This window comes from Micromys minutus (genome assembly GCF_963924665.1).
Source record: "Micromys minutus genome assembly, chromosome: 19".
NCBI classification, from domain to species: Eukaryota; Metazoa; Chordata; class Mammalia; order Rodentia; family Muridae; genus Micromys; species Micromys minutus.
The window spans coordinates 23,190,540-23,216,953 of NC_137954.1; the positions used below are offsets into that span (position 1 = coordinate 23,190,540).

At 48.5% G+C, this 26,414-nt stretch overlaps 1 protein-coding gene across 1 annotated transcript; it reads left to right on the forward strand.

The window, feature by feature from the left end:
- The first annotated feature begins 39 nt into the window (after positions 1-39).
- Positions 40-25,245, forward strand: IGFBP2 (insulin like growth factor binding protein 2). The gene is made up of 4 exons (XM_080932809.1): positions 40-494; positions 21,370-21,596; positions 22,251-22,391; positions 24,795-25,245. The coding sequence occupies exons 1-4, from the start codon at positions 110-112 to the stop codon at positions 24,957-24,959; spliced, it is 918 nt and encodes a 305-aa protein (XP_080788935.1). The 5' UTR covers positions 40-109; the 3' UTR covers positions 24,960-25,245.
- Positions 25,246-26,414: the final 1,169 nt, after the last annotated feature.

Sequence of the window (26,414 nt, forward strand, 5' to 3'; positions counted from 1 at the left end):
CCGGCAGAGGCGAGGGAGGAGAAAGAAGGCAAGGAGGCGTCTCCCGCGCTCGCCAGGGCCGTGCCACCTGCCCGCTAGCTCGCCGCACTACCGTCGCCCACAAGCCAACATGCTGCCGAGACTGGGCGGCCCCGCGCTGCCGCTGCTCCTGCCGTCGCTGCTCCTGCTGCTGCTGTTGGGCGCGGGCGGCTGTGGCCCCGGGGTGCGCGCCGAGGTGCTGTTCCGCTGCCCACCCTGCACGCCCGAGCGTCTGGCCGCCTGCGGACCCCCGCCCGACGCGCCCTGCAAGGAGCTGGTGCGAGAGCCCGGCTGCGGCTGCTGCTCCGTGTGCGCACGGCAGGAGGGCGAAGCGTGCGGCGTCTACATCCCGCGCTGCGCCCAGTCGCTACGCTGCTACCCCAACCCCGGCTCCGAGCTGCCCCTGAAGGCTCTGGTCACCGGCGCGGGTACCTGTGAAAAGAGACGCGTGGGCGCCACCCCACAGCAGGTTGCAGGTAATGCGGACGGTGAGCGTTAGTTTTGGGGTTGGGAGAAACTCGTACCAGCGGGCGACTCCTGGCTGGCAGCCCTCACGTGGGGTTAGGAGAATCCGACGGGACCCTGGGACTGTTGTAGACTAGAAAGAGCCCAGACCTTGATGAGATCCTGGGGGACCCTTGAAAGACGGAACCCGAAAGACAATCCGGGGAGGGAGGCTGGGGGTGGAGCAAGCGGGATTTGATAGAGTAAAGGAGCAGAGGAAATACACCTTGTCACCACGGTCTTCCTTAATAGGATTTAGCCGGGAGGAAAGTGGTCTGATCTAGGACTGCGGGGATTGGGGGGGGGGGGGTTGGGGAGTTTGGGAGCCTGTGTGAACTTGAAAGTCATTTGAAACAAAACTTGAGTCAGTGACCACCGGCCGAATGTTCCCCGGTGGGAATGCTGCTTGGCCACCGAGCGCAGGTGACACCGCAGACCTCGGGTGAGAAAAGATCCTTTCTTCTGGCGTTGGGAGGTGAGGAGAAGGGTAAGGATGCACGTGGAGAATGGAGCGGGCCCCATCTGTGTAACTTAAGCCACTGCATTCCGGCACCCCGGCTGTGTGGCTAAGCGTCTGGGCCTCCAGTCTGAGTGCTGGGACCGCCTGAACTCTTCCTGTCCCTCGGGGTGGGAAAGGTGGGGTTCTTTGTTTAGGAGCCCTTCTTCCGGAAAAGAAAAAGTTAAGAGACACAAGCTGACTGCGAGGAGCTCACTTTTTTTCCCCCTCTTTGATCTGGAGAAAGCTGTAATTGTTATATTTCGTCTTGGGGACAGTGCTGAATTTTGTTCCCTAATCGCTAATGTTTAAAAGGGAGGCTTTTACCATGTTTCTCAGACTGGGGTAGCCTGGAGAGATAGAAGAGAGAGAGAGGAAAGAGAGGGAAGGAGGGAGGGAAGGAGGGAGGGAGGGAGGGAGGGAGAGAGGGAGGGAGGGAGAGGGAGGGAGGAGGGGGAGAGATGGAGGGTGGGAGGGAAGAGAGAGATTGAGAGAGAGAGAAGTAAATATCCTTCCTGCTTTTCAATTTCTTTGTACGCCCCTCTTTCCCTGGCTCTGCTATTGTTTCGGTCCCAAAGGAGTTAGAGGTCAAGTTTGAAGTCTTGGAGTTCTTGGAAGCAATTTTGACCTTGACTAAAGAGCAAGGTGGGGCGTCCTCGGATGGTAGTCTCAGGGTTTCTTTCTCCTCTCTCAGCCTTGGTATTAATCCTTGCCTCTTGTTTCTAAGTAATAAAAAGCAACAGAAGTCCTCTCCTCATGCCCCTCCTCCCTTATTACCTCTGGGGCCCCAGAAGAATTTTCTTCAGCAGGTTGATGCAAGGCTTCGCAGAACCCTTTGGATTTTGACCATTTCTCTAAACCACGGTGTACTTTTCCTCTCTTGGTTTTAATTTTTTTTTCCTCCCCGCCCCTCCTGCTTTCATTCTAAGCCTGAAATTCAGCTTTTCTGCTTCCCCAAACTCTTAAATAGGCTGGAGGCTTCTGCAGGCAACAGATGTGGCAGGTTCCCTGGGTCATTTTTCCTTACTGGCTGCAGGGGTGGGGGTGCGGTGAGGGGGGTTGTCAGGGGAGCCAGGGGACAATGGGTGAGTTCATGGGAAGAATGTCACTCTGGATTTTCTGTCTGGCTACTTCTGCTGGTTCATTCCAGTGGCCACCTCAACCTTCTCCCAAGGTCCAGATGCCTCCCACATTTCCCCCTTGTGTTCCTATCTGGAAGAGGGGACTTTAACCAAGGTAGGGGGTGGGGTTGGGGGTGGGAGTTGGAAGCTGAGTAGGTACACTTCTGAAGCACGGGCTGTCAAAAGGGTCGTTTGGGATGGAGCCTGGTTTTGCAAGGTTGGTGAGAGGCAAAGTCAGGCTTCTAGGCCCATGTGCTGAGGCTGTTTTGGGTTGGGACAAGGATTCTAGAGACTGTATGAAGAGGGAGATGTTATATATACATGGTCCGGACAGATCTTAGCAATGAGGGAGGCCGCTCTCCACTGTCTTTTGCCCATCTCTTCCCTTCTCTGAAGGCTGACCCCCCCCTCCCCCAACCAGCATTTCTCTTTGAGCAGGTTGCTTTTGAGAATTTTAAACATTCCCTCTTATTTCCACGCAGCACACCCCAGCAGCACACCCCAGCAGTTCCGGCTTTGCTGTTAGCTCTATTGTCTTTGTTCCCAGGGACTCTGGGACTGTATTGCTGGCTTCCTGGGGATAGCAGGAAGGCAGGGGGGTGGGGGTGGGCACATCAGTGGGTAGAAGTGGCTGTTGGTGATCCTACATCCCAAGGGGTGATGGGCTAGGCTTTTTGGTTCATAGAAACAGAAATCAGACTGGCAAGACTTGGAAAAAAAGGAACTCTGAGAACTGTCACAAGTCCATGCTTTGTAAGGATGTGGAAGTGGGCAAAGGTACCAAAAAAAAAAAAAAAAAGGAGGTGGGGGTGTCAGGGAGTTGAGGGGGTAGGGTAGGGGCTTGGTCCAGACCCTTTCAGAATTTAGGCTGATTCCATCAGCATCTTCCCAGTCTTTTGCCCACCATTCTCCCCCCTGTTTTACACAATGCAGGGATTATGCAGAGAGGCGGGTTGCCCAAGTGGCCTTCTGGCCCTTAGCACATATAAAGGTGTTATAGAAATGTTCAGTCAAAGTCTCAGAGCTGACAAGGGCTGGCTTGCTTATGGGTGTTGAGTGGGGGGAGGCCTGTATCTAAAGGCCTGGGGAAGGGGGGGCGGGGGAGAGGCAGGCCCTGATTTACAGTGGTTCACTTAGGCTTCAAGATTAAGGGGGAGACGACGGGACTTCTGGCTCAGAGTACTGCTTTGCATCTTGTCTTGCATAAATTTGCATACCGAGTTCAAAATGGTAAAATAGACCCTGGAATGAGTAGAACCCACTGTCTCTGCAGTTTCTTAACACCACCTTCTCAGCACCACCACCTGGCCCTGCTTCTGGACGGAACTTGAACTAGTCTGGCTACCCTTTTTTTTTTTTTTTTTGTCCTTTGCTTAGGGCCGTGGAAGGGTGAGGCATATGCTAAGTAGGGGCGACTGCTCCAGGACATCAGGGGGATCCTTGGAGTTGGTTGGCTCATAAACTGAGTAGGGTGTGGCTCTGTGCACCCCGGTTTCAGAGTCTGGGTAGTGGAGAGACCATGAAGGCAGATAACTGCTTCCTTGGCCTGTGTTAGCCCAGGGGCTAGAACTGGAATCTGCCTCAAGGCCAAGCCTTTGTTCCTGCTCTGCGTTTACTTTTCACCTTTTCCAAGTGTCAGAAAAGTTTTCTGCAGAGCTTCTTTTGTGTGGCTATGATGACCCAGTTCCTTAAAAGAGGGAAGGAAGCTTGCTGGAGAAGGACAGATCGGGTAGGCAGAGGTTGCCCAGTGGGTAGTGAAGGCAACCTGAGCTTGATCCCTGGAACCCGTGTAAAGGTGGAATGAGAGGTCCTGCTCCATGAGTTTATCCTCTGAACTTCACACATGTGCCATGGCATGTGGGTCCACCTTCCCACATACACAATAATAAATAACTAATTTTTTTTTAAACAAAAAAACTTGGCTGGGTGATAGTGACACACATCTTTAATCCCAGCACTTGAGAGGGAGAGGCATGTGGATCTTTGAGTTTTGAGGCCAGCTTGGCCTATAGAGTGAGCCAGGGCTACACAGTGAAACTCTTTACCCCTCCCCCAAAATAAAACAAAAACAACTCAAACAAGCAAACAAACAAAAACCAAACTTGTGCAATAATACTAAAGACATAATAAATAAAAATCCTAAAACAAACTAGGACTAAGGGTGATTTGAGTTAGAACAGGAGCTGGTGTTGGGAGTAGGAATCCACTGGTTGTGTTGGTGAGGCTTCTCTATGAAGCAACTTAGTCCGCTTGGGCTACTGAGTTCGCTAATGAGCCAAAGGAAGAGGGATGCTTGGATGGCTGTCAGTCCTTAACACCGGTGTTCCAGTGTCCAGGCAAAGTATTTCCGAGGGTGGGGCAACTCCTGGAAATTAACCCTGTAGGCACTTTGGGTCTGTTGATAAAAGCACTTGCCACACAAGCCTCAGGACTTGAGCTCAATCCCCAGAACCTACAGTGGAAGGAGAAAACCAATTCTTTCAAATTTCCCTCTAGAGGCATGTAGTGGCATGTACACACACGTATCTCCCCTCTCTTTTTTACACACACACACACACACACACACACACACACACCATCATAGTAGTAGTATTGGGCTGGAGAGATGGCTCAGTGGTTAAGAGCACTGACTGCCCTTCCAGAGGTTCAGAGTTTTAATTCGAAGCAAATAAATCTTTACAATAATAAATACCTTGGATTGCTTGGAAGCAGGAGTCCACCCATCCACACAGTGTCAGACATCAGATGGCTTACCCAGAGGCCTCACCGTCAGATGAGCTGGTTGGTTCCCAGCCTGGTCCTTCTCTGCTGCAAAACATCAGACTAGTTGCTATTAGAGCTGATAGAAAGTTCTTAATACTGCCAGTGGAATGGAGAAGGGGGTAACTCACTCCCAGAAGGTAGGGGTGGGCCTGCCAATTGAAGGAGGACTTGCTTGGATCTCATGATGCAACCCTCTACCACCTTGCCCAGTGTTTGCCTTCTCTGTTTCTAGCTCTTCTCTGCCTTTGTCCTATCCTTGAAGTCTTTTTAGCCCAAATCCCCTACCCCGCTGCACCCCCCTCCCTACCCCGCAACACACATATGGCTGTCTCTTCCTGTGCTTCTTTCATTGCTGGTCTGGTTGGAATACTTGACTATGTGGTAAGTAGATGGACAGTGTTCAGAAAAAGTAGCCTGGTAATCTATTGGGCCTTTTCAGCACCAATCAGGGAGGACTAGAAGGTGGGATGTTGAACAGAACAGAAGAGACGGAACTTCCGTGGACAAGGGACGTGGCACTGTGCTCGAACGGGGCTAGCAGTGCAGCTTTTGCTAAAATGGACAAAGGAGGGAGTTACAAATGCTTCACTAGGGAACCAGAGATCTGGCTGGCAGATGTTCCAGACCCCTCTGCTTCTTTCTGTTATCTCTGGCCCGAATCTTCCTGAGGTGGCAGACAGCCATCAGAAGATGGGTCAGCCTCTCTAGTGTCCTTTTTCTATTCTGAAACAACTGCTTCCTTTTGATCCAGTTTTCCTCCATCCCTCTTGGGGAGAGTTTTTCATACTTCCATCTTAGATGTCCATGTGGTCTCAGTAGAGTCACCATGATGTTGAAGGGCTAAGATTTTTACTGGCTTCAAGCTGCTGAAGCCCTCTGCCTCTGGTTACATCAGAATTGAAGTATTGGCTTTTGAGTCTGTGGGGCAGAGGTTTTGTTCCTGGATACCTGTTGTGTGTACATGACAGGTAGGACATAGTGTGCCCTTGCCAGCTTTAGTGAGGAGAGGACACCTAAGGGCCATGTATGAGTGGAAGGAAGATGTGAAGCCAGAGGGGCACAGGGTCCCTGAGGAGAAAGGAGTGGGTAGACAGCTGTGGGGAAGTAGCCTGGCTTTGCTTTCACACTAACTGGGTCCCAGTGCAGACAACCATGCAGTACAGCCTGCATGGTGACAGTGTTTGATGGTGCAAAGCTGGGTCTCAACACTTGGAAGACAGGCAGGTTGGATCAAGACTTAGAGAACAGACTGGCCTTCATTGTGAGTTCCAACACCTCAGAAAACTGGTTTGGTAAAGTAGGGGTAATTTTCTATTTCCTCCAGGGTGTGTATGCATATTAGACTAGTTGTGACCATGGGAAGTCACAAGTGACCATGGGAACTTTCCCACAATCAGTTGTCAAACACATTAGCTGACTTAACCTTGACCAGTGTCATTTTTGCTATTTTGTTAACTGGCCCTTAAAATAAAGGCCAGATTAGATAAGACAGGTAGACTGCCCGTTTCTGTAGGACCTAATCTGACATGTCAACTGTATATCCAGATGTAAGAGGTTTAGTCTCTTTGAACCTCTCCTTATGTATATATAAGTCAGAAATTGGTGGTGTTCATGACTATTGAGTTACATTTGTATGGGTCTGTGTCAAAGGAGATAATGCAGACAGACATAATGCTTATGGTCCCAGGGAAGCTGAAGTAGATATGTCATGGATTTAAGGTCTCAAAATAAAATGTTTTCATTACCTTTCTAATTGTTGTGATGAAATTTCTTGACAAAAAGCAACTGAAGGAAGGCAGAATTTATTTTGGCACTTAGCACAAGGATGTAGTCCATCATGGAAGAAAAGTCCTAGCAGCAGGAGTTAACATAGCTACATTCAGGAAGCATAGAGGGATGAATGCTTTTCCTCTCCGCTCACTTTTCTCCTGTTACACAGTCAAGGATCCCAGCCTAGGGGATGGTGCCGCCCACGGTGGGCGGGTTTTTTTCCATCGTAATTAAGTTGCTTGAGACAATCCTCAGGCTCACCTGGGAGCACATCATCTCATTTGATTCTAGACTTTCTCATTGATTGACAAATCAGATTAGTGATTACACAAAACAAGACAAATCAAGAATAACAGCAACAAAAAGCAGATAATACTGATGCTCAGTACTTGGTCTGGTGGTGATGTCACTTGATTTCTAGTTCTTCACCTCTGAAGGGAATAAGTTCATCTCTCTGACCTATATTTCATTGGGCTTAGGGAGTTCTTTTGTTGAAGGGGTAATGAGACTGCACTTTAATGCAATATAAAACCAGCTGAGAATAAATGGTTTGCATTTCTTACGGGTGAGTTAGGCTTTTTTGAGTGCTTTTTGGGGCCCATGTCCAACTTTCTGGGACTGACCGGTCTAGGGCTGTGGTTCACACTTGAGGGTGCCCAGAGGGACAGAGATAACCCTCGAGCTTGAACTCTTAGGTTCTTGTGACAGCTTTTATGCTCACTTAGCTAATAACAAAGGGTTAGTCCTGCCTTTACCTGGCCAGACAACATGGGACCTAGGCTTCCGGCTGTCAGCCTGTAAGGCTGGAGAACCTCTGAGGTGTTCCTGGGGCAAGATGGTTGTGGTGGGATGCCCTTCCTCTATTGGTGTTCCTTAAAGGATGCTGGCTGGACATAGACTTCAGAACAGTAGGGGCATGTATTAACACAGCTGCTGCATATACTTAACATGCATGGTGTACTCATGGGCATGCAGTGGTCAAACCCAGGGAAGACCCCCGAGATTCCACCTCTTTGTTTCAGGAAAATAGGGATTTTCAGGTTCTATGGTGTCTCTGAGCCTAGGGGGTCAGGAATTTGAAGGTGATTCTGGCCAAGAATTTGGATGTTCTGTTCAAATTGATGTCTTCTTGCTACTCGGTCTCCAGAGCTGACCTCGTGGCTGAGAGGGGATACTGCTTGTCAGTTTTCAGGGTCCCTGAGGAATCTGGAGTGGATTAGATTCTGAGAGATGGAAGAGAAAAGCCCTTTGATTTGAATTGTGAGCCCAGAGAAAGACTTGGAAGCCACTCCCCCCATTAGGAGCCGACTTGAGGGGGAGAAGGGGCCATCTCCCATCCCCCACTCCATCTTTCTTGGCTCCTAGCTCCTCCCCTTCTGTTCCTTAACAATAAAGCCAAGGAGATCTGGGCTGGCTCAGCTTGGGTGTCAGTCAGTTCAGAGGGAGACCTTGCTCAGAAAGCTGGCTTTCTCTGAGAGGAGGACAGTCCACTACAGTCAGGAATTTCTCTCTCTCTCTCTCTTTTTTTTTTTTTTTTTTTGCCGAGGGTAGGCCCCTGGAAGCCTTGAAGTCCTTCTGGCTGTCTGCCTCATATCCCTTCCTGGCTGTTGGGAAGCAGGGCAGAAGTGAAGATTGGGGGGTTGGAGCGGGGTTGGGGGGGGGACAGGGGCTGGCATACCTCCAGGTGCTGGGCAGAAAAATTAGCCCACAGACCCTGGTGGAATTGGCTGGGAGCGAAGCCTGGGGAGGTTTCTAATTAGTAGATGGCTTTAGGTGTTCTAGCCTGTGTTCATTCAAGGAATTAAACAGAGCCAGGATGTCGAGGAGGGAAGAGGGCCGGGGACTGAAGGCACTGGCAGGTTGTTGGATCATGTGTTCATCCTGGTGGGTTGAAAAGATTGGGGTGTGGGGGGTTGGCTTCCAACTGGTGGGGTGTAAGTTAGACTGTCGGTGGGAGAAAGTTGGTAGCTGTAAGCCAAGGTACTATCGAAACGGCAGTTGGAAATGCCTTGCTTCAGGCATTTTCTACCTCGCAGCTCAGAGTCAAAGGAAGAAATGAAGGCTGCATTCTGGGACAAGTGCCAAGGCTAACCCGTGGCCCTGGATTCCCAGTCCTGTGTCCTGCTTCACCGGAGTTCCTGCATGCACAAACGCAGTGGGGTACATATTGCTTCCTGGAAAAGTTCTTTCCTGACTGGCAGTAAGGGAGGCATAACTTCTCAAAAATGTTCCTTTATGCAACACCCCAGGAAGTTTCCTTTGGGACTATTGTCTTTACTTCTGGACTGAGATGCCCGGTCTCCTCTGGATGATGAGCTTGCTTTCTGAACTGCCCAAGGCCAAGAAGAGACTGAGAATAGCAGTTCCCTTGTGTCCTGGGATCTTCCCCTGTAAGATACCGCTGACTGGTTTTCTATCCACAGTGGTGGGAGTTGTGCCAGGCAGGCTAAAGGGGTCAAGTGGTCTGGGTTCACTGGGTTGGTTACAAAGGCTTTTGTGGTTGGATGGGACCACCTGACATATTAACTGGTAACCCCCTTCCCTGGGGATTGAAATGTCTTGGTCACCCTTTAAGTGATCTAACGATCAGAAGGCATTCTGTCGGCTGAGAGCTGTGTAGCCTGGCAACCTGGGTTTGGTTTGGGCCCTGCCTTTGATAAGGTGACTTTGTGCAGCTGGCCTTCAAACTCTGGAGCTCTTATCGAATGTGATAGGTGGGTAAGAAATCACCAACCTCTTGTGACTGTGTAATAAACGGAGTTATGTGTACAAATGGTTAACACAGAAACTCAAATAGCCAAATGAGGTCATTCATACTCTGATCTCTCTGTGTCTCAGCAGAGAGCAGGAGGGAGCCAGTGTTTGTTTAGATGAAGTCTGATTGGTCATCTTAAGAATTCTGACGGGGGAGGGTGGGGCTGGGGAGCTGGCTCAGTAGGTAAAAAGCACTTGCTATGGGGTCTTGAGTTTAGATCCCCAACACCCACGTGTTAAAAATATATAAATAAATCAGGCTCAAAGCAGCCACAAAGTGCATATAGTGGAGGGGAGGGGACAGAGACAAGAGGGTCACCCACTGTGGCTTGTTGGTCAGCGAGCTTAGTTGAAATCCACCAAGCTTCAGGTCCCATGAAGGAATCTATCTCAAGGAAATGAGACAGAGGAGGGTGCCTGGCGCGCGCGCGCGCGCACACACACACACACACACACACACACACACACACACACACACACACACAAGGGAAAAGGGAAATTCTTTTTTTTTTTTTTTTTTTTTTTAATGTTTATTTCATGTATGTGAGTACACTGTAGCTGTCTTCAGACACACCATAAGAGGACAACGGATCCCATTACAGATGGCTGTGAGCCACCATGTGGTTGTTGGGACTTGAACTCAGGACCTCTGGAGGAGCAGTCAGTGCTCTTAACTGCTGAGCCATCTCTCCAGCCCGGAAAAGGGAAATTCTGTCAAGGATGTTAATTGCATAGCTCCCCTTTGCTTGGCAAAGTGACTCCAGAGCGTTGAGTCTGTTTGAGGGGTTCCTCTGGGTAGTCATGACCATTGAGATTCCCCCATCTATGTTTCTTTTGATAGCTCGACTGCCCATTTATATCCCAGAAATGAGGATTCTTTTTAATATGTTACTTTATTATTATTTTGGGGTGTGTCTGTCTCTGTCTGTCTCGAGAGTTTTTGTATGCCACAGAGGACATGTGGAGTCCAGAGAACACGTTTGTAGAGTCATTTCCTACCTTGATGTGGACTCTGGGGATGAAATTCAAGATACCATGGTTACCCAGCAAGTACCTTCACCCACTGAGCCATCTCACCAGCCCAGACTTGAGAATTCTTGCTTAAGGTCACGCCCTTTGTCTCTAGTTTGGCTTGCTGCTCCTTATACCAAGAGGGCACAGTCAAGGACATCGATGGGATTGTGATGTAGCATTAGATCAGTCACAAATCAGTGAACTTTTAGTCGAGGCAAGAGAAATGCACGGTGACCTATTTAAAGACACTTATTTATATTCAGGACACTGGTGTGCTGGTTTGAGAGTGTGGTTGGCAAGCCTGGACAGACATCCGTGCAGGTTTTACAGTGCTTTTTGCTTCCTCTGGGTTCAGTGTGTCAGTGTGGAGCATCTGGGAGGGGTGTTGTGGAGGCAGAGGAACACCGCAGGAGGGGACGGTGGTGGAGGAGTGCTTGGAAAGGTCAGTAGGTATCATTTTCCTGGCATGGGACCCTGGGATCACATCCTCAGAATCATGGGGCAGTGGCTTGGATGGAGGCCCCAGTAGAAGCACGTGTTCCTCCCATCGAGAGCTTTTGTTGCTCGCTGCTTTTCTTTTATCTCTCACCTCTCATTCTTGCTGTCATGAAGCCTAAATTATAATGGATGGGGTGTTCACAAGAAAACAGTGAATTAGGGAGGTGCGCTGGGGCAGACCATGAGACCATTTTATTTAATAAATAAATCAAAATATTTATTTATTTATTGAGGTTATAATTTTATCATTTCTCCCTTCTCATCCCTTAAAACCTCACTGTTGCCACCACCACCCTTGACACTTGCTCTCTTTCAAATTCATTGCCCCTTTCTTAATTGTTATGAGATACATACATACATGCATACATACACATACTTATATACTTATACATACAAATAGGCACATACAAATATATATATATACATTCTTAAGTACATAAATACAACCTGCTCAGACTATATAATGTTACTGGTATGTACATTTTCAGGACTGGCCGTTTGGTATTGGGTAACCAGTTGGTGCGCTCTTCCCTGGGGAAGATTGTTTCTCCTGCTCTTAGCATTCCTTATTTGCCTGTGGTTCTTGGTCCAGGTTTGAAGCCTCATAAGTTTCCCTTCCACGCCAGATGTAGAATTTCACTTTAAGTTTGTATGTATATTCACAGACCTACTTTTCTGTGTGTTATACGTATTTTTAGGTACTTAATATGATTCCTTATGACTTTGCCACACACCCTTACTGCTATTTTACCCACTTTCATCTGCTTTCATTTCTTTCCTCGTCCCTAATCAGAGACTCCCATTTCCCCTTCAGATCAGCTGCATCCTGCTGTTCCCCTCTCTGTGGCTCTCTTTCTCCCACAGTGGTCCCTTTTTATGAAGGACACTTTATGAAGGATACTTCTTTGTGGAAGCCAAGGCTCTAAGCTAGTGTCTTTAAGGGGCTTCTGTCCTGGGCTGGAGAGATGTCTTAGTGGTTAAGAGCACTGACTGCTCTTCCAGAGGTGCTGAGTTCAAATCCCAGCAACCACATGGTGGCTCACAACCATCTGTAATGAGATCTGATGCCCTCTTCTGGTGTGTCTGAAGACAGCAAGTGTACTCATATATAAAGTAAATAAATCTTAAAAATAGGGGAGGTGGGGGAGACTCCCATCCTTCAGAGGAGGAGTTAAGCCAGGGACTCAGCGATTTTTGTTTTAATTACACTCATTGATTTCATATGTATGTGCCAGTCAGAGGTCAGCTCGTGTGAGTCCTTGTATGAGCTACTTTCCTGTTGCTGTGGTAACACACCACACAGACCGACCAGAGTCCTCATGACAGGGAAGAGGCAGACATCTGAGAATCACATTTTGAACTACAAGCACGAAGCAGAGAAAGCAGAGTGATCAGAGTCCACACCAATAACACTTTTCTCTACAGCCCTACCAGCCAGCGAGGAAGCATTCAGACCCAGAGACCAGAGAAGTAGAGTTGAATTTCCAGGATGTTTTTGTCCAGGAGTGCCTTTCAGCACCTCAAAGTCAAGTGGCTATGCACCCTTGGTAGCCATACTTCCATCCTCTTTACCCCCTCAGAGGCCCCTCCTGGAAGAGATGTGTGGTTTTCCACTTTTTATTTTTTCCTACCTGCTGTTTGTCGCTTGCTTTTATTCTTGCGAAATCCCAAGTTAGGTAGCCGCCTGGATCTCTCCCCTTGCTTGTTTTTTGGGGACTCAGAACAGCTGTCTCCTTACTGCCCCTTGGACATCTCTGCCTCTGCATCAGCTTGGAGCCCGTACCACTGATGATCCGCGCTACACCATGGTACGCCTGACATCCAGTTCTCTGGGCTGAGCTGTCTTCTTTTCTTCATTTTGTCTTTCTTGAATCATGAACTGTCTGTCGGCCACTGTTTCTGGGTCTTTTCCTGACTCACTTTCCATTTCTGCATGTCACAGAGGAACGGTGAGGACTCCATGTTGAGAACTATTGATGGGCAAAGCCGTACTGACGATGTCGCATCATCCCGTGAAGGTGGCCTTGTTAGGACCTTGTCTCGTCTGTAATGCTCTAGGGCTTTCCAAGTTTATTCATACTCTATTTGACAAGATCGGTGAGGGGCGGATTGTGGTTGTCCTAGAGTTACATTGCTGTGATGAAACACTGTGACCCGAAAGCAACTTGGGGAGCAGAGGGGTGTACCGAAAAGATAGATAAATCCCCGAATCACACAGCCCACTGAGGGGATCCAAGGCAGGAACTCAAGACAGGGCAGGAACCAGGAGGCAGGAGCAGATGCAGAGGCTTTGGAGGGGTGCTGCTTACTGGGTTAGACCTCATGGTTTCCTCAGCCTGCTTTCTTACAGAATCATTAGCCCAGAGGTAATTCCCACCCACAGTGGGCAAGGCCCTCCTTCATCAATTAATAAGAAAATGCCCTACAGGCTGATCTTGAGGCATTTTCTCAGTTTAGGCTCTTAGATGCCTCTAACTTATGTCGAGTTGATATAAAACTGGCCAGAACAGAGGGTGAAGCATCTTATATTTATTTATTTTTGCAGTGCTGGGGATGGAACTCAGGACCTTGTATATGCTGAGCAAGCCCTCTACCGCAGAGCTACATACATCCCTGGCCCAGAGAGATGACTTTTTTTCTTTTTAAAGAAAAGTCTAGAAACAAATACCAGAACTGTGGATGCTTAATATTTTGTCTACTAGCATGTAGTATTTTAAATAGCACCTTTTTTTTTTTTAATTTAAAGAAAATTGTACACGTATGATGAATGGCTGGTGTCATAGTTTTGCATGTATGCAAATGTGTGCATGATGGATGATCGATATTGTTCAAATTCTCTAAAAGCAAACTGGAAAATCTTGCCCCGTTGCTGCACACCTTTAATCCCAGCACTTGGGAGGCAGAGGCAGGTGGATCTCTTGAGTTCGAGGCCAGCCTGGTCTACAGAGTGCATTTCAAGACAACCAGGACTATACAGAGAAGCCCTGTCTTGAAAAACAAAATGGAAAATGGAGAGACAGAGACAGACAGACAGGGACAGGTACTGGGACTGGGACAGAAAAAGAGTAAATTGAATTTCTATGTCAATCTGTTGACAAACAGTGCTTGTCCTTATGACTGTCCTGTGTTGTCCCATCTCGACAACCTGTTCATTTTGTGTCTTTATTTACCAGTTGCAGTACCAACTATAGATAGTTGGAAGGAGTTTTTTTAGACATTTACTTTATGTACAAGTAGAATCTGAGGATTAGATACTGGATTTTGTCCCTGTAGTTTCTGGCCCACCTCCTCACTTGGGCCTTTGGCCACTAAGTCACTTTGCCAGCTTCCTGGATGGTGTGTGTGAGTTGGAGGGGAAAATATTTAGGGCTCATGGGAAGAAGTGAAAACTAATAGGGCTGTTTGCCATCTTGATATCAATTTCTCTGGCTCTTCAAGGGCAACTGGGCTTGCAGAATCCCAGAGGACTTGGACTGAATTTGAGCTTGTTTTTGTTTTCTCAAACCGTCTGCCTCAGCCCTGACCCGCGGCAGGTCTTTGCGATTCTAGGAATGAACCTAGTGTTTATAAAGCAGCCCTTTTTTGAGTGAGCACAGGCAGGGAGGCTCCAGAGGGGCTGTGCTCACTCGGGGGAGCCTTCGATGAGGCAGCAGTGTAAGGGCATGCTCGAGAGATTCCCCATGGTGCCAGGCCAAGGACACATGTGTGTAAGCATTCATAAGTGTCAGCACAAACCCGGGAGCCAATGGGGAGAAAGCTTGAGTATTTATCCGAGGCTCCCTTGTTCCAATCGAAGAGGTCTCTTTTTCTCTTTACCAAGTGAGTCATTCGGGATAGCCTACAGAAGAGAAGAACCAGGGGAGGGTGGAATCCTGGGGCTGCCAGTGTTTGAGGGCTCTTGTTTAAAATACAGGATCCTCGGGCTTGGATCCAGGGCTATTCTTAGAGATTTCAGATGACCCTTTGTGTGTAGTTTCATTTGGAAACGGTGACCTAGTTGAACTCCACAACTTAAGGATGAACCGCTCACTCATACCAAATCCTGCTTAGCACTCAGCCTGGCATCGCCCATGGCACCAGAGGTGGCAAATTCAGGGTCAGAACCTCGGTCCACAGCACTGCTTGCTCATCCATTCGCACTAGATAGAACTGAGTCAGGCTACAGGATGGCGCAAGAGGCTGGTGGATCTAGAGTAGAGATACGGACAAAACCATTTCCATCTTCAAGCCTGATTCTGAGAGGAGAGCTGTCTGTTGTGGAGGAGCTGGTCTGATGGACGAGGGGAAATTCTTCTAGAACGTGGCAGTGGTGGTGGTATCTGAGAGATGCCAGGTATTGCTTGACTGGGTTCTTTTCTGGGAGCAAAGGATGAGTTAGGGCAGAAGAAGCTGGATGTTAGCAAAGAATTGATGGACCTACCAACCCAGAGGGATCACTCAGTAACTAAACTGGACTGTGTTCTGGGGCTAGCTTATCCCATGAGAAACCCCTGTCCTCCTTTAAAGATTCAAGCATACCGTACATCAATTGGAATTCAGGCACACTTTGCGTTGTTCAGAATTTAGGTCTTCAGGTTAATTGTTAACTAAACAAACAAGTAGGACCCCTTCTCTCTTCTGGCTTCCTCCCTGCGCATGTGCTAAGGAATAGCTATCTACCATAGAAAGGCAGTGGCTTCAAATTTTCACTGACACGGTCTGTTTCCTCTGTGTTTTGGGCATTTGCCCATATATGCTGGGAATCCCTGTGTGTGTGTGTGTGTGTGTGTGTGTGTGTGTGTGTGTGTGTGAAACTTGATTTCCCCCTCCCCCCACCAGAATAAAAGTCTAAATGAGGATAGTAACAAGAAATGTTTAAAAAGCACTCATAATTTCCACTCTCTAGGCTTAAGAGATCAGAAGAATGAAAGGGTCTGTCTAAAACAATGGAAGGATGATACCTTGAGTCTGGAACTTAATTGGTTCTTGGGGTACTTTACCCACTTGAGTTCGAGAATTAGTTGTCCGTTGCAATGGATATTGGTAGAGAAGTTATCTGAGGAGAAAGAGGGCTGAAGCATGTCCATCCAGGTTAGGTGACAACAGAGGGGCCAGGTGAGGCCTCTGCCCACCCAGGGCAGAATTAAGAAAGCACCCAGCACTGGTTCTTGTGGTCTGATGCTCCAAAGCTGTCTTGAATGGGGTCTGGAAAGCCAGCACCCATTAGAGATCGTGAGTCTTTACCTCACTGGCGCCTGGGCTTCCACAGTTTGAGATCATCATGAGAGGGGAGGCTAGGAAATACTTATTGTTTTACAACCAATAGGAGGACAGGGGAAGCCCTATTGTTCTTCTAGGAAAATGGAGGTGACTTGGAGGTGTAAGGGCTCATTTTCTTCCTATACCTAGATAAAGACCCGTGCCAAATACTCAGAACAAAGAGTGGAAGGATTCCTTTTAGGCTCTTGGGGATTGGTTTTCCTAATAGTGCTTTAGACTGAGCCACAGATCCTGGAGTTCTAAGTGTAGCTCTGGCCCTGAAAGAAAGCAGGGCTCTATGGAACATGGAGATTTTGGTTTCTTGAATTAAGGTCCTCGATGCTGCAATGAAACAGGGTCACCCGAGAGAAGGATATTAAGTCAATGTATGAATGTATGAAGTGGACATGTGGCCATTTTCTCATGTCAGCCTTCAGCTGGGCTCCCTGGCCAGGTTGGTATGGGTGGGTCAAAGGACAAAGCTTCTATGATGACAGTGACCATGATTGCTCCTGTAGACCCGGATGGACATGGGTCTTAGGTTTGCCAGTTCTAAAACAGTGCAAGCCACCCATTTCCTTTAATCTCAGCTGCTTTCTTTCTTTTTTTCCACATGTCTTAATGATGACGTGGTAATACAGCAAGATCAGGGAAGGGACTTCCCCATGTGCTGCAGACCTTCCATTCAGGGCTCTGGTTTCATTGCCTCCTGGAAATTTTGCCTTATGTATGTTGATAGAATTGTGAGATCCCACACTTCAGCGTTGACCCATTCCTCAACTTGCTATGCTGGGGAGAATGGCTAATGCTTATCAACTGTGGGGAGGAGTCTCAAGTCCCTTCAGGGGCCTTGCAAGTCCCTACTGGTTCCTCGAAGTCTGAAGCCTTTTCTACCTAAATCTCGGGGAGGTGATTTAAGAAACGTCTCCTGAAGTGACCTCTGTACAGAGCCTGCTTAGCTGCACGTCCAAGTAGTTGCTTAACAGACACTATTCTGAATCTTAACTCTTTCAGGGAGAAAAGAACGCAGCTTGGTATTTTTGTTCTGGGTGACAGTTCCATCTCTAGCTGGGGTTCTCTATTTGGAATGTTTTCTCCTGTGGCTTGCCTCTGTAGCTATAAGAAAATGTATGGTGGGGAGAGTGATGCTTATCCAGGTGAAGTGGGACCAATATGGAGAAGTAGAAGCATCTGTGAGCTCACTCAGATGCTCCCACTGCGTTTCATTCCATACACACCACGAACAGCTCTTGGGACCCTCCTTCTAGCAGGACCCAGAAGCTGGATGCCATTGGCTCTTTTATGGATGAGCATCAGAGGCACAGAGAGCTTAATTAATTTATTTGTTCAGGGCTTTGAAGCTGAGTGGAGAAGCTGGGCTGGAGATTTAGTCAGACTTTGGTTGGTCTCGAACCCTTTGGCCAGGGATTAGTAGTCATGTACAGGGCTGTTTTTCAGCCGATTGCTTTCTCCCTGGCCAGCATTTTCCTGGGTGCCTGCTTTACGATGCATTCATTTACTTGGGTCTTGCAATCTGTTCCAGAGAAAGAAATGGATGTCCTGCTGCCTTTAACAGGAACCTGCAAGTCAGCTGGTCCTGCTGTGGGGTTCCCTGTCTTATTGGCATGTTTGCTGGTAGTGGTGAGATCAATAAAGGAAGAGAATGAAACCTATCCTTGGATCCAGGACCTTTACCTTAGGTAGACTGGGAGCCTCTTAGGACAGATAGACCGTGTTTTAATTAGGGTTTTACTGCTGTGAGCAGACACCATGACCAAGGCAAGTTTTATAAAACACAAGACTTAATTGAGGCTAGCTTACAGGTTCAGAGGTTCAGTCCATTATCATCAAGGTGGGAGCATGGCAGTGTCCAGCCAGGCATGGTACAGGCGGAGCTGAGAGTTCTACATCTTTATATGAAGACTGTTGGTGAAAAACGGATTTCCAGGCAACTAGGGTGAGGATCTTAAACAGTGACACACCCACTCCAACATGTCCACACCTCCTAATAGTGCCACTCCCTGGGCCAAACATATAGAAGCTATCACAGACAGGAAGCCAAGTAGTCTCCCAGGAGAGAACTGCTCAGGTGACCCCAGTCTCTTGGGGATCCATCAGTGACAGGAGGCCACGTGAATCTTAGGCTTTTCCACCTTTGAGGGCCCTTTTATTAAAAAAAAAAAACATTGTAAAATGATAATATCTGGCTTTATAAATGCAAGTGTATCAGTATTAAATGTTAAGACTTTACTTAAAAGACCAAATTTATTTCTTCTGGCCTTTGTTCTTCTGAACAAAAGCACTTTGCAGACCCCTATCTGCTATGTCTGCTGTGTCTAATGGACAGGTTAGCCCTGCCTGTAGAACTCCAGGCCTGAGCACGTGTCATCTGAGTGCCCGTGTCTTTGCAGATGTGTCTCCAGAGTTGGGAGAGGGTGTTCTGAGCATTCAGGGTTGAAGTGACCTTGAGGTGACCTTGAACACTAAGCCAAAGGATTCTTCTTTGGCTACTGTCTATGGTTTAAGTGTCCAGGAAGGCTTGGAGACCATAGATCCTCAAGCCGAGTCCTCAGATGCCCTGGGAAGACCCTGTGCCCTGTTTCATGGATAAAGCTATTGCAGGAGAACATGATGTGCACTGTGTGAAGCTTAGTTGTTACTGCACTGGGCTGCAGGGAGCTCCTGGCCCTTGGTGTAAGGATTGGACAAACAGCGTCATGATGTTTCAACTATCAGCTTGAGAGGTTTAGGGGAGCTGTCAGTATTTGTGGTCTCAGGTTTGTTTGCTAAGGTTTGGTCGAGCTCTGTGTTTGTGGTCGTGATGGTTCCCAGCTGCACCACCAGTCCCAGAGGATGGCTCTGCAAGGACCTGATACTACAGAGAAAATCTGCAGCAAATATGGTGACTCAGTTTCCAGCCTCTGAGGAATCAGACAGGCAGCTGAACCTATGTCTGGAGCCTTTGGCTTTCTCCTCTTCCCTTATCCCAGAACAGTAAAGGGAGAAGGGGATGTGGGAGGAGTTTGGGGGGTCTAGTTCCTGGGTCTGACTGAACCCAGGGAGGACAGAAGTCCTCTCCTGCTCTGATGCGAAGGTGAACTCGTTAACTTCCACTGTGGCTGATGCCAGGGCTGGGGTGGAGCTCAGTTTTGCTCAAGTTAGGGTGAAGCCCATGCTACCCAGGAGCCCTGGTGAGTTAACCTTTCTAGAAGAAATAATTATTCAGGTTTCAGGTAGTTTATATAAATAGCTCATCTTTAATAGCTTTGGTCAGATTTTTGTCTTTAATGCTGCATACCTGACCCCTTCCCTTTTGTGAAGCCCCAAGGTCAGCATACTCAGTATAGTTCTTTAGGCTATAAAACAGATGTCCTTAAGGGCTGCTAGTGGATGTGGACTTGTTTGCCATGCCCGATCTACCCCAAGAATTAATTTATTCATTCTCTACCTTCCTATTTCCCTCAAGATGGCATTGCCTGTACCCCAGGCTGACCTTGAACTCACATATAGCCTAGAGTGACCTTGAACTTCTGAGCCTCTGGCTTCTATTTTGGGATTATAGGCATGTGACATGACACCCGGTTTTGTCCCCAACCTTTTAATGATCCTGACACTGTTCACATATTCATTTTAATTAAAAAATGTGTATGAAATAGTGTGTGTGTGTGTGTTCCTGTATGGGGTGCAGACATATGTCACAGTGTACCTGTGGAGGTCATAGACTAACTTTGGGTGTCAGTCTTTGAGGTATGACTTCTGGTTATCACTTACTTATGTGTGCACCCATAAGTTCTGAGGATTCTCCTGTCCCCCTGGTCGCAGACTGGCCACACAATTCCCAATCTGTCACCCTACCCTGGAGAGACTTGAGTCAGCCATGCCGAGACTGGGAACTAGGGGCTGCTTTTAGATTCTGCTGCACACAGTAGGTTCTAAGACAGTCTGAGGAGACTGAATGACTGTTCTATAGCAGACAGCTCGATCAGGTTTCATGCCCTGTGAGAAGCTAAAAATCTACAGAGGTAAAGAAGTCACACACAGTTGCTGTATTGGGGCCTCCCATTGTTATGTGGGTTGCAACATACAGGCAGACTTCAACACAAGTAAAAATCAGTGTGATTAGTACTGTAGCAGCCTAGGGCAAAAGACTAAGACATTTTCATCAGGGAGGGATGAACAAACTAAGTGACTGGAGGCTGATTCTCACCGGCAGGTGGCTGTCCACCTTTTCCCTTTACAGCTGTGCCTCAGACCAGGGGTCTTGTGGTAGTAGTTTTTAAAATCTCAACTAGTCTGCCATGATCAGACCTTAAATGAAGAACTTAAACTTGGGATTAGTTGTGGGTGAGCATGGTCTTTTCTTTGAATAAATCTTCTTTTTAAAGATGTATTTATTATATATAAGTACACTGTAGTTGTCTTCAGACACACCAGAAGAGGGCATCAGATCCTGTGACAGATGGTTATGAGCCACCACGTGTTTGCTGGGATTTGAACTCAGGACCTTAACCGCTGAGCCATCGCTCCAGCCCGAGCATGGTATTTTTTGATGGATCCAGGCATGACCTGCTTCCATTCCCAGTTGAGGGCCTTGTGGCAGTTTGTAGGGCGAGGGAGAACTGGATTTGGCTCTTCCATTTCTCTGCAGTCACACAGCTTGAGTTCAGCTCCCGACCCATCACCTAACAGGGTGTGATCTTGCTCAAGCAACCGGCTTCCGTGAGCTTCAGTTTCTCTGTGAAAGACAAGGGGATTCGAGCGGAACCCGAGTATTTATCCCTGTGCTCAGATGCCCCATGGAAGCTTCAGGGGAGGGATGCTTTAGTTTGGGGGTTAGTATCCAGACTTCATCCACCATCAAAAGGGAGGCTTCGGATCATGGTCCGAACCAGAAAACAGACCGGGATCCCAAAGCAGGATCCACGACCCTTAAAGCTCCTGCCGCGTCTCCCCTCTGCCAGCCGGGCTCCATAGCCTTCCTAAACAGCGCCACCACTCGGGGGGCAAGGGTTCAAGCACGCGAGACTGTGGAGAAAGTTTTTTACGTTCAACTTACGATACCACCTACAGAGTTGCGGAGCATGCGCCTCGGCGCATGGCTGTCACGCTTTAGCCAATAGCTTCCTTTATTACAGCAGCCCCACCCCCCTCAAGGAAGCTGAATCTGGAGTGTCTCTTTTTTTTTCTCTGCAGAGAGTGATGACGACCACTCTGAGGGAGGCCTGGTGGAGAACCATGTGGACGGAACCATGAACATGTTGGGAGGTGGCGGCAATGCTGGCCGGAAGCCCCTCAAATCAGGCATGAAGGAGCTGGCTGTGTTCCGGGAGAAGGTCAACGAACAGCACCGGCAGATGGGCAAAGGTGCCAAACACCTCAGCCTGGAGGAGCCCAAGAAGCTGCGCCCACCTCCTGCCAGGGTCCGTGGAGGAGATGGGGTCTGATGGAGGGAGGAGGGTGTGGAAAGAGAGCCTCACACCATGCCCGCTACCAACAAACAAACAACCTAACCATGTCATTGACATATCTGATGATCTTTGACCTACATGGCACTAAAATGGGTTGAACACGGTTTTTTGAAATTTGACTTTGGGGCACTGGCAGAGAAAAACCCAGAAGCGCAAATGAATCCTGCTCCCCTTTGGGGTGAGCTTGTCCCCAGCTCAGCTCTTTATAAGGGAATGGAGCTTGGGTCGGCCACTGGCTAGCGTAACTTCAGGCGCAGCATTTGGATTGAGTTAAGGTATAGATTCTAGGAACAGTGTCTGAGTTGGCTTGGGCCATGGCTTTAGATATAAATTCTGGTCTTTTAAGTAGAGCCTGCTTCGATTCTTTTTGGCTGTTGTCAGAGTTAGAAGAGAGCAGTAGATATTGACAGTCATGTGACTTTCTAGAGAGATGGGGGAGGGGGCGGTGAGCACAGTGGGGTTAGTTGCCACGGGTGCTGTCCTTCTAGCCGCTTGGTGTTGAGGGAGTCTCTTCCCCACGGATATGGCAGTTTGTGGGGCCTTGTCGAGTACCAGCGTTTTGTGGGCTCCTTTATCTCATGCTAGGCGATCTTCTTTTCTCTTCAGACCCCTTGCCAGCAGGAGCTGGACCAAGTCCTGGAGCGCATCTCTACCATGCGCCTGCCGGATGACAGGGGTCCCCTGGAGCATCTCTACTCCCTCCATATCCCCAACTGTGACAAACATGGCCTGTACAACCTTAAACAGGTGAGCGTGGGTGCCAGCCTGGGCTAGGGAGCCCTTCCTCACCCCTGAGCCTTGTTGTACCTTGTCTGTGTTGCTCCTGCCTGGGTCATCCTTGGAAGCTAAGAGCCGAGCGTGGATACAGGCTTCTGTAACCAGGGTGATAGGCACGTGAGCTCTGGGAGGCCTCTCTGCTTGGCCTCAAGCAGGTCAGGTCTGACACCTCTCTCTCAGCTGGCTACTCTGTGCTGTCTGTCTGTCAGGAAGGAGTGCCCTGGAGATCTGAGAGAAGTGGGTTTAAGCCCCTCCCTGCAGCTCAGCTTTTCCAGAGGTTTGGATGTAGCTACTGTAGAAGTAGGTTAGAACCCAAACCAGTACATCTCTGCTTTACCTGAGAACTGAGCCCTGGGCCCTCCTCCGGAGACTGTCAACTTAATAGGTTTGGTAGCGATCTACAGTTTGCAATTCCCCCTTCCCTCCTCTGCCCTCCCTTCTCCCTTCCCCTCCCTTCCCTCCCCTCATAACTGCCCTGGCTGTCCCTCTACAGAGCTCCACCTGCCTCTGCTTCCCACGTGCTGGGACTAAAGATGTGCACCACCACTATCTGGTTTACAGTTTGCATTTCTAAGCCTCTCACATGTATTGCTAATGGTCCATGAACTGTATTCTTGGAATCAACCAAATTAATCATTGGTCAAGTAGCCTCTCTGGTGTCCAGGTATCTCAAGAGATGGAAGATTGAAGATTAAATACTGAACATACATATGTGTGTGTGTGTGTGTGTATGTATATATATATATATATTTTTTTTTTTTCTAAGCATAGTCCTCAGTAGCAAGGGTTAAGGACATTTAAGTAAACTCCTAGGCGTCTTTGCCCTCCTGCTTCTCCATATGTATACGTCCTTTTATGTGTCCCACCCACCTCACAACCTCTTAAAGGGGAAGAAACAGGGTAAGAAGAAACTGTATTTCCTTTAAGAGGGAGGAGAAAGGATGGAGTAGGGGACATTGTTGGCGGGGTGGGGTGGTGGTGTGGGGGGGCTGGGGACTGGACTGTCATATTGGTTAGTAAGCAGGATCTCACTCACCTTAGAGCTGAGAGCACACAGGATGCTCTGGGGAGCTATAGCAAATTTAGATGCCGGGTTTTCATGGGAGACTTGGATCTTTTGGGTATGGGGTATTTTACAGAATTCTCCCGGTAATCCTAAAGGCCAGTGAGGGTTGACTTAAAGACCGGATGTGTGGAGCCGGGGGCTTGGGTATTAGACAGTACTACTATGCATTCTTTGGTCTTCAACTGCTTTATCAGGCAGGCTTCTAGCTCACATGGTATGATGCCAGGCTGTCTGTTGGAGGGCCGGAGAGATGGCTCAGTGGGTAAGAGTACTGACTGCTCATCCTAGAGGTCCTGGGTTCGAATCCCAGCAACCAAATAGTGGCTCACAACCATCAGTAATTGGATCTGTGTCCTTTTCTGGTGTGCATGAAGACAGCTGCAGTGTACTCATATAAATAAATATTTTTTTTTAAAAAGCTGTTTGTCTGTCTTTTCCCCCAAGTGCAAGGCAATTATTTCAGGTGGAATAATTGTTGTGTCTAATGAACAATGGGTGTATGATCCTCATGAGCCACCGTACCTGTTTATACTAGTTACTACTGCAGTTGTGTGATAACAAGTTCAGGGACCCTGGGCGGCAACACCTGGGGTTGGATTTCACCTCTCTCCTTCCATCCAAGCTGTATAACTTGGCTACTTGGTCAATAGCTAAATTGATTCCAAGAAGGCAGAGCATAGACCATTCATTAGCAACACATGAGAGCTTCTTAGAAATGCAAACTGTAAGCCTTGGTGCATGCCTTTAATCCTAGCAGGCAGAGGCGGGCGGATCTCCGTGAGTTCGAGGTCAGCCTGGGCACTTACACAGTTGCAAGTCACCTAAGCGGTTTTTGCTTCAGTTACCCAGCCGTGGAATGGGAACACTAATGGTTCCTAATACACAAAGTGGCCGTGTGTGTTATGTGATTATAATGAGACTCATGCCAGTGAATGGCTGGAAGGTCTTGCTCTCCCAGCGCCTGGCACACGGTCTGTGGTGATGTGAGGGTTTTCCTCGTAGACCATGGCAGACTCTATTCAGGAGCTTAGCCATTTCTTGGTCTTTGTCTCTAACAACACTGGTGATGGGCACAGCCTCTTGGCCTACGGTATCCGCATCCCTCTGCTGCTTGTTGACCAGGCAGAAGTTTAGGGCCACCTTACAGGAGTCTGCATTCTGAGCCGCCAAGTGCTCAGTTAACGGTTGGGACAGGCCTCAGTACGAAACCCCAGCACCTGGGATCTGCATTCAGCCCTAGGCTGCGTAAGGGAGAAGCTGAGGTGTCTCAGGGGGACTCTTCATGGTTTCTTCTTCTTACCTTTCAGTGCAAGATGTCTCTGAATGGACAACGCGGGGAGTGCTGGTGTGTGAACCCCAATACCGGGAAGCCGATCCAGGGAGCTCCCACCATCCGGGGAGACCCCGAGTGCCATCTCTTCTACAACGAACAGCAGGAGACTGGTGCGGCTCATGCCCAAAGGGTGCAGTAAACCACAGCCAGTCGGTGCCTGGCTTCCCCACCCCAAACACCAGCAGAAGTGGAGGGCATCGAGGTGGTGGGCGTGGAGGATTTCCCAGTTTTGACACCTGTATTTATATTTGGAAAGAGACCAGCACTGAGCTCAGAATCCTCCCTCACCCCCAGTGGCAGTTAACCTGTAACTCCGTTCCTGCTTCTATTAGGGGAATGGTGGTGCACTGGGGGTACTGGGTACAGGCTTGGGAATGGGGAAAGAAATTTTTATTTTTGAACCCCTGTGTCTCTTTTACTTAAGATTAAAGGAAGGAAAAAGATGTGTGTGTCTTATGAGTCTTTGGAGCATCCCTGGGAAAGAACTTGGAGGCCTACTGGGCCTCAAGTCCACTTTGTCCCTAATACCTGGAAACACAGGCAAGTCACTGCGTCCCATCATGCATGGGGACAAGAAAAATGCTTCTGCACCCAGACCCAGGCCTGTGGTGGAACCCAGGCTTCTGCTGTACTGAGGAAAGTTTCTAATGCCCTGCACCTCTAGCTGACTCTGTAGGAAGATGTGGTAAGGGTGAGAGAGAGCACAGGTCTGTCTTCCTCCGAGAAACATCCAGCAGACACTGGACACTGGATGCACGCTAGGAAGTCCTAGCACTCAGGAGGCTGAAGTAGTAAGATCGAGAATCTAGTCTAGCCTGGGCTACACAGCATATAAACACCCACACAAAGCAACATAAGTAAAAAACCTCAGATGACATTGCAATGGGAGATGGGAAACATTGAAATTGGGATTCTCTTACCCCCGAAATAAAGGGTTTTCAGCTGTCTTGGGGGTTCCCATTGCTGTAAAGAGACAGAGTGACCACAACTCAGAGGTTTAGTCTTATTATGGTGGGGAAGCTTGGCGTTTGTAGGCAGGCAGACGTGGTGCTAGAGAGGTAGTTGAGTTCGACATAGGGATTCAGAGTCAGCAGGAAGAGAGCGAGATCTAGGTGTGGCTTGAACATCTGAAACCTCAAAGCCCACCCCTAGTGACACACTTCCTCCAACAAAGCCACACCCACTCCAACAAGGCCACGCCTCCTAACAGTGCAGCTCCCTGTGGTTCCCTATAAGCATTTCATTCAAACCACCACCCCAGCCCAGGACAAGGAATTTCACTTAGACCCCCAAAGTAAGGATGGTGACCTTGTTCAGAAAGATCACCCCTGAGCTTTCAGAAGCCGCTCTTGTAGGGGCCTGAGTGATTGGCCCCATATTAACAAGTCAGCCAGCTACAGAGGGGTATGGATAAAGGTGGTGGACTGAGGATGGGCTGTGGTTGTGCACATTTCAGGCAGATCTCGAGTTTGGGGCCAGCCTGGCCTACAGAACAAGTTCCAAGACAGTCAGGGTGACACCTTGGCTCTGTCTTGAAAAAGAAAAGAACAGAATTTGGGCCGGGAGACTGGAAACTGAGTCAGGGTGCAGGGTG